This window comes from Pholis gunnellus, assembly GCF_910591455.1.
Source record: "Pholis gunnellus genome assembly, chromosome: 13".
Lineage (NCBI taxonomy): Eukaryota > Metazoa > Chordata > Actinopteri > Perciformes > Pholidae > Pholis > Pholis gunnellus.
Window position 1 is genome coordinate 11,728,603 of NC_136540.1, and position 11,802 is coordinate 11,740,404.

Sequence of the window (11,802 nt, forward strand, 5' to 3'; positions counted from 1 at the left end):
GCTTAATCTGCAGTCAGAGATGAGAGGAACAATCCTGGATCTGTTGTTATCCGGCGTGATTGTTTGTCTCATTCTATAACACACAACCGTCTACAGCTGCGCACTCTGCAATGAAAAAACAAAGGACAGGAAAAATATGTGCCTGAATATGTGCAGTGTAATAAAGTCAATTGACAGAAAGAAATAGTGGGCAACAATTTTGAGAACCAATTAAATGTTCATTTTTAAGATATAATGCAGTTTAGTGAATACTAGTCTCTTTTCACATTAGTGAAAGATATTAAAATGTTAAAACATGTCTTTAGGAGGTTGAGCAGCAATCTTTGTCTTTTGTAAAACTGAACATTTTCAGGTTTTTAATTGTTGGTCAGAAATTCTAATAAGCATTTATTTTATTTATTTATTACACATTTTATGTTGTCTTTGAGGTGCATCTTAAGGTTGTTTATACTATAAACAGAATGGAAATAGGATGATCTCTCATGTGATCTATTATGTGAACAACTTTGTTTCATTCAAATCTTGCGACTGACTGACTTGGACTGTAACTTCTTACAGTAATATGTATATATTTATTTGATATAGGGATAAAAAAGAGGCAAGAGTGGAAGAGAAGATTTTCTATCAGTCCTGGGTGGATCATAGTAGGTGAAACAAATCGTGCCCAGCGGACACGGTCACCTGCCATGCAGTCAAACCAATCTTTTCTGATGGAGCCAATTCTTGTTAAGGACATGTTGCTCTTCGTCCAAATTATAGCAGCATGCTGTGCTTCTACCTGCATCCAAGAAACAACAAACGTCTGTCTGTTATCTGTGTTTCACAGCAAACAGGATGATGTTTGTGTTGGTGGCGATAGTGGTGTAGGATGGCACATACTGGAGCGCTAATGACAAAACAGCCCTATCGACTGTTCAACAGAAAATAGGATGGCGTTGATGTGGGTGGGAGAAGCTGCCATACTGGGAGATATTACAGCCTTGGATTGACTAAAATCAGTATTTGATTGTGTTGGGTTCTACTGTATTTCGTTCTATTCTATTTGTATGATTCAGCTGGTATCAGAAGTATTAGAGCATTATCTCAGCATAGAGGAATATTGCATCAGTACATACTAGGCAGATAAACGTATGAATCTACTTCATGCACGGAGTGAGTCTCCATCCGTGAGCGGTAGCGTCACCCTGACAACCTCCTTTGGTTTACTGCGGGATTCAGCCAGATTATGAATAATGGAGAAAGGTCAGGATAGATATTCAATGGATTTGTACACCACATGGCCGTGGCTGCATCAACAGGGATTCTGGAGCGATCAGTTCTACTACAGAGGGCGGGGTTTGTTCTTGCCTGAACGGGGGCGGGCGGGTCGTTCAGGGGAGGTAGCAGTAGATGCCGCATAGAAGTGGCATACATCACCTAAATCGAAACTTTAATTTGAGATGCAGCTCAGCCTTAAGTTGTTCTAGTCATGAATCAGATATTCAAACACAATGATTCATTAATCAAAATATGATGATGAAAGTAAGAGCCATTCCCATCCTCAATTATGTCTCATCAGTTGGTGCAGAAATTCTGTTCTAGAAACTGCTCAGAAACACCGATAGTGTCAATATACTTCAGCCATAAATTCTCGGCTAATTCGGGCTCTATGAGGCTGTTTCATGAGGCTGTGATTATCCCAGAAGACACAACCGGTACATTTATACAGTAAGTTACAAAAAATGGTCTAACTACAATGAAATAGCTACTATGGGTACTACTGACATCATCGCATATGAATACAATTGAACTCAGTGATCCACAAGAGTCTCAGCTTTCCTGTCGTACCCAATTTATGCAATTCCTAGACTGTTTAGGGACCCCAGTATGCAGAAATATTCAAATGCACCATTTGTAGAATAGGAGGAAACAACACAATTACACTGCATGGTTTTTGCCCAAAACTGACCGGGATTAGCATAAAGTGGGCATGTCTGTAAAGTGGAGACTCATGGGTACCAATAAAACCATTCTAATTCAGAGATGAGAGGTCAAGGGACCCTTCTGTTCGCCCCCTTCCTGACAGATCAAATATTTTGCAGTAAGAAGTTTATTTCAATGAATGATTGTCTGAATGACTATTTCAGATGGGTGGGCTACACAGACAAATAATTCAAATGCGTGCGTGCAGTTCTAATTTCCTTCATTTTAATTGTGCAAAAAAAAGCATCATTAGCAACTTAAGTCTTCGTTTCATGTTTCAAAGTGGTGCAAAGTTGGGTTTCCACATGAATAAAACGCTGATTGCTCGCTGCCTGATTTTAGGAGCTTTACAGTAATCCCTCTCCTTAATAAGCTGTTTCATATGCCTCATAATTCAAAAAGGGGGTCAGAGTGAGTCTTAATCATTCATTCTACGTCTGTTTCTGCTCCAAAAGGCGGGTTGTCGTGACTTTTAATGTGTTCTTTCAATGTATCACAGTGTGTGATGTGGGCGATGTAATTTAGAGAGTGTCAGCAGCAACCATGGCTGAGAGTCGTGTCCCCCAGTTGACACCAAGTAAACAGTCACTTAGCATGCGTGTCCCTGTCCACTCCCATAAGGCTGATGGAGACTAATGATCACACCCGTGTGTAATTGCTCTGACGTCTCACGGTGACGGATCATATAGTGCAGTAAATCAGGAATGGCTTTAAGCCCAATCCAGGGATGGAAATTAGAAACATTCATCCATTATGGAAGCTTCTATGTTTTTTCAACTCGCTCACTGGGATAAATCAGACTTTTCATTTTGGAGCGTGTGGGGGAAACAGGTACAAGCATGCACAACAGACATATCTACACTGGCATTTGTGACTTGGCAGACAGTACCGTTTTTAAACCCAGCTATCCTTTGCAATTGATTTGCATATTTCTAATTAAATGCTCGCTCAGAAGGACCCAATCAGGATGTCAAGTAGAAAGTAGGAGGAAATGAATCCTTTTATATGTTAATCTGCTCTACTACAACATTATGTAGCCTGCCAGGGAAATGAATATTTTACACCTCAAATTGCAGAGGTATTTGAGACAGTGCACAGAAATAAATGTGTTATTCCATCATTTTAGATTAGCTGTGCTTTTGGGCTGCTATTAAGCATTGTTCACACTGCAGATGTATTTGGATTGCTGATAACATTTCATAGTTCCTTGTTGTGAAAACTGACCTGAACATGTTGTTAAAATTTTGTTTGAAATAATAAATATAGACATAAAACAGTCGTAAAACATAAAAAAATCAGTTAGCAAGATGTCCAAATGCTCTAGATATACAGTATGTTTATATGCAAAAACTATGGACAAAAGCCAAAAGCCCAATGTCATGATATTATTCCACTGAGACCTGATACACACACATTGATGTGTGTGTATCAGGTGTGTATCAGTCTTTATGGAGACACAGCTTGTCATAATGAAGTCCACACATCACATGACAAAATGTCCCCATCTGTATGACAGGAGGTGATATCTTTTAGGATTACAAGAAGATTTTACGTAAGCCGAGACAAGTCTGCTGTAGCTTTAGTGCTCTTTTACTGTTGTAGAACATTTGTAATCTAATGAGGAGGGAACTTCTGAAAACTTTTTAAGCATATTAATTAAACATTATTTATTTAAGAAACCTAATGAGAAGATCACATAAGACTTTTTCCACTGAAGACATTCTTTTTAACATGTCAGAGTAGGAAACGCACAGGTCTAAACGATGGACTTAAAGACAGCTGAATTACGTCTAGCTGCTTCAGTTTCGGGGTCGTGGTATTGTGCATGCTGGGTCACTGGCTTGCTGTCATGGCTTACTGGGACACTTGAAAAGAACAGAGCCTTTGTTCATGGTATTAGTAGCACCGGTGCTTTTCTTATTATGATAAATGTGTTGTGCGAAGGGTCTATTATACGATGAGGCACAGGTCTTGGTACCCTCTCACAACCTGAGTCATCCATCACGCAACTCAACAGGAACACCTTGCCTTGAGGAGCCATTCACCTCAGTCAGCGGCATCTCACCGTACCATTTATTATGACTACACACACACACACACACACACTAGTGCACACACTCCATCTTTTTCACTGTCTAACCCTACCCTGCCTCACATATATAAAACACACTCTCAATCCTGCTCTATTGCTGTGGCATACACACACACACAATGACCAGCGTTTGTCCTCCCCCCAGGTCACGATTCTAATCATCCTGGCCCTGGCCTTCCTCGCCTGCATCGTGTTCCTGGTGGTTTATAAAGCCTTCACTTACGACCACGCCTGCCCAGATGGATTCATTTACAAGGTAAGACCCATAAGTGGCTAGTATTTCATTTTACAGCGTTACAACACACCTACTCACAGTTCAGAGAACGTCAGGTGGTTAACAGGGCAGCTGGAAAGTACACAGGGTTGAGAGTAAGCCTACACAGCATGAGTAAAGTGGAGCTGCAACTACGGGTAATGGTCATTTTAATTATTGATACATTTTTTAATTGGATTTTTGGTTACATTGTCAGATCACTCGTTTTGTCGAACCAAAAGACCAAAAGATGGAGAAAAGAAGCAAATCTCAGACACTTGAACGAGAAAGGGTTAATTAATTAATTTGTTTTTGCCACTTGTCAATCAATTTAAGTTAAAGTTTGACATTTTGGGAGACAATTCTTATTTGCTTTCTATCTGAGTTAGAGAAGACCGATATTACTCCCATATCTGTCCATTGAATATGAAGTTGCAGACAGGAGCTGGTTAGTTTATCTTAATTTAACGCAAAGACTTGAAATCTACCAACAACTCTAACGCTTACTAATTAGAGCATTTATTCCATACAAAAAACAAAGACTAAGTGCAATAATTTGCCATGTTACGAGGGGTTTAATCTCTATCAACAGTTTTTGCAGTCATACATAAAAGATTTTGCTATCGGAAGCATTGTGGTTTCCGTTTGTAGACGAATAATATTGACAAATAAAGTTTGAGCAGGCTGTGGTTGAATGAAGGTAAACAGTCCGTGTGGAGAGCAAAAGAGGCAGAACGCATTGGCCGAAATGCAATCTCGAGACAATCTTGTGAAACAATCTGGTCAAGTTGCAAATTGGACTGTGAACCGTGAGAAACACACGGAAAAGAAAGTTAATTAGTGAACTTTTGAGATTCTGGCAGGAGGTCTTTAACATACAGTCTCCTTCTCCAGTCTTTACATTTAATGAACAGATATGAGAGGGGTATCAATGTTCGCAAAATGATTAAACGTATTTCACAAATGTATTTCTTAAGTAATTGACCAATCAACTATTCTATAGTTATATATCTTCTATACCTCAGTGTACTTGCGCAAGGTACTGAATCCTCTCTGCCCTTCACCATCTCCCTCTCTACAGTCCTTCCTATCTAAATAAAGCATTAAAGGGGAGCACATTGCCCAGTCACCTTAACTCCCGCCCTACTTTGACTCGTTTCAGAGGTCATGTTAGAGGAAGCTAACCAGGCTCATAAGAAAGGCAATCATCAATCAGTGATATCAGTGATTTTTTTTATGACCAGTATAATTAAGTGTAATTTAGGCTTTTGTTCCCTGACACAGAAGCCAAAGAAAGAGACTCTATTGAGGCTGCTCGCATATGTCATTAGCCATGTCGACTCTTAGATGCAAATTGGACTTACTGCCTATTTGACAAAAATGACTACATTATGATTATAAAAGAAAATGGCTCATACACACATTCTTATCCAACAATATGCTTTCCAGGCAGATATACACAGTATTAGTGTTGAATCTTTGCAGCATGTGACGGAGACAGCCTCTCCTCTCCTCTCCTCTCCTCTCCTCAAGTTTGTACTTTGTGAGAGGTCACCTTGTCTGTGTCTCGGGACAAATCGGGTCTTGGAATAAATCTAGTTTCAAGCCCAAAGCCTCAGCAGGGGCTCTGCCTGCAGCCTGCAAAGGTAGTATTAGCAGTGTCACATGTATGTTCACCGGGTACAGAAGGGTAGATAGAAAAACTTGCACTCGCTCACACAGTATGGCGCATACACTACACAACTGCAAAAAAGGTTATTAATGTGTACACACTAAAGCCCATTCTAATGTTCTATGGACTCAAAATACACTAATATGCACATGCACTACAATATTATGCCCTGTCGGTCCCCTTCCCTCCAAATGTTCCTGCATAGAGCTATACTATTAGATTCAGTTATGTAAATGTCTTCTTGTATTTCTTCCCTTTTCCCTTGAATAAAAACAGGAATGTATAAAAATACAGATTATAGGCTCAGTGCCCCCCCCCCCCCATCATCTGTTATATATATTTATTTTTCTCTTTCTCCCTCACAGCACAAGAGGTGTATCCCAGCGTCTCTGGAGGCCTACTACGCTGCCCAGGATGCTAACTCGAGGGGCCGTTTCTACACAGTGATCAGCCACTACAGCATGGCCAAGCAGACCACCTCGCACTCTGTCTCCCCCTGGCTGCCCGGAGGGGCGGCGGGGCAGCAGCATGACGCTAAACCGCCCACTGGTGAGGGCCACTGAGTTAGCCGAGCGGTGTTGTAAACACATGCAGACACGAAGGAACACAGACACAGGCAGATAGAGACAAACACACAAACATGTAGGTGAACATTTTTCGTAGATATAGATAAAAGAGACGCACAACAGATACAAATACAGTATAACGCGTGAAATAGAGTGAAAACATGCATGCAGGCATAAAAACACACATGCTAGGTCATATTCTGATTTCCCTTGACTGCCCATTTATGTGCTCACTTCCTTATTGGGGGGCATTTCCCATTGAACCTTTGCCATTTTGGGATTATCATCGTCTGCTGATACACACTCCCACATACAAACACAGTCTGCTCTCTCGTTACTATGTTTTTAATCCCTAATTTATTATTTATTGACTGTCTTGATATATTTATTTTTTACTGTAACGTATGGATGATTCGTATGTGATTATCTTTGTACAAAGGCACGAGTCAATGCTGAATTTCACGCTTTCTCTTAGTGAGATCTGGGTTTTTTTCCAAGTGTGTTGCTGTAGTTAATGTATTTTCATTCACGGGCCCTTTTCTCAGATCACTTCATATTCCGACCCCAAAAGCTGTCAGTATGGTCTTGTATTGCTGTAACACATTTTTAAACATAACATTTTAGCTGTACTGTCTGAGGAAGGTTTGACGCCACGGTCCACATCTACAACACGTCCTGAGTTGATCGAATTCATTTTTCCATCGTGGCTGTTTGATAGCTCATATACAGTGACAGTTCAATGTGCTGTGTTATACATTTTAAATCCTGATATCTCCCAGTGACCCAAGCTGTACATACAACTGTGTGCTCCGGCTAGTTTATGCATTGTAGTAGCTTTTATTAGGAGGTTTTTATTTCTGTTTTTACAGATCTACAATTCTTTCATGCAAGTTACTTACATATTGCTTCAGTGTTGTAGCGCCATTAAACACAATGTTGCAGATGGGAAAGGAAATACCGTGCATATCACCATCTCTTGCCCACACACTGTTATTTTCCGCTGAGATTTGCTGCGTTTATTGATGGGCTTCAACTGCAGTCGAGTTCTGTTCCTGTACCGTTATTTTTCATTATGTAATGTTGGATCTGTTGTCAAGAGCGCTTTTATGAGATATTGTGATGTTGTTAGTTGATATGTAGCGATACCTGGTGTAATTTATCAGTGTGCATCCTTGTCCCTGTTCTCTTGGTTTGAATTCAAAATAAAAGAAGCTGTGACCTGTACTGTGTGTGTGTGTCTATCGGTCCCACTTACCACTGTCTCTTTAGCAATCACACAACGCCTAATGCAGCCCCGAGGCAGTGCAGCGAGGGCTCTTCATGCAGCACATTATACTGTATTATTCAGATCTTCATACTCCTACTCAAATTCATACTACATTAGATATGTATTCTGCTGTCTGTGTATAGGACGTTCCAGAGTTGCAGAGAGATTCTTTGGCTGTAATGATGACTAGCCGTGATTGACAGCAAAAAAGTACCAGAAGAATACCTGCATCTGTAATGGCTGCGGGATACATTATTCATCAACATAGTGTTCACTGTGAATGGCAGATAAGGACTATGTTTTTCTAATGAGCAGCACTAACAACAGTGTCTTCAGTGAGTAACAAGAGTTTTTTAATTACAGGCTTGTATTCTAATTATTCTGTCAGCTGTCTGTGTTTTTACCCAACTGAGGAGTGAAACGTCCTCTGAATGCAACAGAGCTTTCAGCAAAGGAGAGAAGAAAACACGGCAAGGAGAAAAAGACAAAACATTTGAACTGTCCAGGAAATGTTAAGAGCAATAAGTAAGTTCAGAATCTCCCATGAATGATGCTTGCACCATATGATTCACAATCACACCATGTTAAGCAGAATCAGACAGATAATGTAAAAGTAATACTTACGTTTTCAGGGTTTTGATCTTGTGTTGATTTATGTCAGTCACAGCAGTGTTTAAATAAAAAATGTGCGAATGTCTATCTTCAACTCTTCATCTGATGGTTATAATATCAAGCTAGCGATCGATGCTAACATGCTAATGACGCTAGCATGCTGTCTAGGCTAGTGCATAGCCAGTGTTTAGCAAGTTAACTTATCAGTCAAGTAGCTAGCTATAGGAAGAGGGAGATTGGGAGCTTGTATGTCATATGTGATGAATATGTTTTTGTTGATACAAAGCCAAAGTTTATGGGCTGCTAAAATATATATATACATAGTCAATCAAGTTGTTGTCTTTAATAGCTTTGCTTAGTTACACTGACATTCTGTGACTGTTCTTCCTTTTTGTGGGGTTCACCAGAGCTTTGTGTACATTATAGCCCAAACCTGAATGCTCTGCTATACCAAATTGTGAGAAAACGGAAAATCCAGAAAGAAGTATTTCCTATATTTTAAATACAAAATACATGTATTTTATTGAAAAGGTAGAATGAAGAACTGATCATGAGGTTTTCACAGTTGTCCTGATGTTTGCAGTTTTCTTCACTCCCACATGGATACACAACAGAACTGACTCAGAGTCTATAAGAATTGGACAAATGGTTGCAAATGCTTACACAACGCCAACACAACACCGACATGTTTTGAGGGGTCATGGGATTTACTTCAAATGCCATCCAATGTTGGAAACAAAAAGACCAAGGTTTATGACTAAACTAAGAAATTAGTTAATAGCATATCTTAAGATATAGAAAAAAAAGACCCCACTTACAACTGCTCATTCCATATTGTCAACGAGACAATAATATGTAGGATTTTTGAAGCTCACTGATTTTAGCAGAACTGCTTAATAAGAGATCCATTTCTTCTCCTCGCACTGCAGAAGCATACAATCTTCTCCAGGCTTATTAGACCATTCATTTCGAAGACCTTATGGCCCTGATTACTTACTAGGGACAATTGGCAATCAGATATGGAATGAACTGTGGCTTAATCCTCTCTCTGGCTCTCTAATTATAACAGCAAACGGCTTCCAGTGGTATAATTCGAGCTAAATTCTTGCCAGTGCAGGATATTAGATATTGATGTGAGAAAGGGCTGATTGTTGCAGACAGGTCATTGGTGTTTTCTCAAAGTAGAGAGGGATGTCGGAGGAAGGAGGGGGAGAAGAAGAGGGAGAGGGAGAGAGGAAAGGCTCTGTTTCGATTGGCACTGAGGGAAATAAGGCCTGACATGTGGAAATGAGCAGCCATATACGTCCATCTTGGTGTCTGCCAACACAGGAAAAGATCTGATGGGCTTGAAACATCACTAATGGTTTGGAGGTACTGTGTTTGTATCCTCAACATGATAATAAAAGCTGCTTCTCTGTTTGGCTCATAATCCTTTTGCCATTTTATGTTCGGAGTCTCTCTCTCTCTTCCAGTCCTTATTCAAGTACGTTTTTCTTTTTGCTCACATTTTGTCTTCTTTTTAACATATTCAAGCTCTCTATCCGTCTGTCTCTTTCACAATCACTATTTCAACACACACCTCATTGCTGCCATCTCTCATCCACCTCGGCTCTCAGCTAATGAGGATGGGCAGCACTGTTTTGTTTTTTTTAATTGGTGACGAGTCTCAATACCAAGGCTACAAAATGTATCGGCTACTGTCGTTGTACATATCTTGAATGAATTAATATCCGTTTGCCGATTTGTCCAGCAAATCAAAGATGTCTGGTGTCATGCTCAGTAACAGTTATTTCCCCCAGTTGGAGAAACAAGTGAAGAATCATAGAAATGAAGGCAGAATTAAGATTGGGGACATCATATTTCTACATACAACTAGCTAGCTACCTGGAGTAACATGTGGAGCAAAAGAGAGCTGGGTGAGTCATAGAAATACAATGAAATTACATTTCAAAATGTCCCACTCTCAAACATTTGTTATTAATAGTGCTCTATAAATATTGGCAACAAATAACCAAATGTAAAATTGAATTAAATGACCCAAGACACAATGCAGCCTTGTGTGTTTCCTTTGACTCCCCGTCCTCCATCCTGTCTTTCTTTTTTTATACACCCACACACAAACTAAAATACACATGCACTCAAACATACACACATATGGCCATCTGTGTAATTTGTATTCTACACCTCCATCCCTCCCCTCAGCCATCTCCCCTGCTGTCATAGAAAGGCTGCTTCTCAGCAGTTGGTTCTCGGAGGTGTAGAAGAGGAAAATAGATGGAAGAGAAGGAGAAAAATAACAGTGGAGAGGAACAGACCCGGAGGGATTTACAAGAGAAAGAGAGGAGTCAGGTAAGCCATCAGGAGTTTCATCAAAGCTGCACTAGACAGACTTGCACACTGGCAAATGCTGACAGTTTTGTATTCAGTGTTATAGTTTGATTTGTCATTTTTTGTGCTCAGTTTTCCTGTCAATACATGATGAAAACTAATTTGATGTGAGCTGAAAGGACAAATGCATGTTTCACTCCTGGGGTTTTTCATGGCAGCTCCACTTTGTGGAGATGTCTGATGTGTTTTTAATATTTAATATAATAATATATAAAGTAGTGCCGTTCTAAAGCTACAAAAAGAAGAAAAAGAGCAAAAACAAGTAGCCTTCCACAAGTCTGCTGTTCACTGTTTTATTGAGTTTTAGTTACAATACAAAAAATCGGATTAAATAATAATGAATTGTCTGAACTGAAGTCAAACCGTTTTTTATTGTTGTTACAGTTTTAAACTATACAACTATGAAAATACAATATCAAACAGTAATTTCCATTAACAGAAAAAATACATTACCTTGCATCCGAATCACAAATACGTGACTTCATGCACGACCGATTACACACACTGGTGAGTCACTTCAAAACAAAGGATATTCTTACAACAATTAAATCAGGATCTGATTTCTCTTTCAGGAAAAACTTGAATGACAAAAATAGATTGTTTGTCATGCAAGACCCTGCAAAACATATCATATGTTCATTTGACTGAAAAATAATCCATTCTCTAAATTGCCACTTACAGAACAACAAGGATTCAAAACCACGTTCTGTGTGACACACTGTGACCAAAGTTAACTGTTAGAAGACAGGATGTGAACTGCAGTCTTTATGCTCCAACCCTCCATCCCAGCCTGCGTCCAAGAGACTTTTCAGCGCTATAACTTCACGTTATTCCGCCTTTGCCTCTGAGAGAGAACAGAAATGAATGTCATGCCCACGAGAGATCCCTGGAATGGAAAACTGAAGCATAGGTTGTTTTTAGCATTTGAACAGAAAAGAGAAAAACGTCCTTTTAATCTGACATTTGTGTGGATGTCGTGTTGCTATACAA

The 11,802-nt window shown here is 39.7% G+C and overlaps 1 protein-coding gene across 1 annotated transcript in view; it reads left to right on the top strand.

The window, feature by feature from the left end:
• The window catches only part of nsg2 (neuronal vesicle trafficking associated 2), a gene marked incomplete at both ends in the record, with an annotated part of 29,771 nt that extends 23,229 nt beyond the window's left edge, over positions 1-6,542 (top strand). The window contains 2 exons of the mRNA XM_079172278.1: positions 4,200-4,310; positions 6,345-6,542. Coding sequence (XP_079028404.1) covers positions 4,200-4,310; positions 6,345-6,542 — 309 coding nt within the window. The remainder of the gene's footprint in view (positions 1-4,199; positions 4,311-6,344) is intronic.
• Between the last annotated feature and the right edge of the window lie 5,260 nt (positions 6,543-11,802).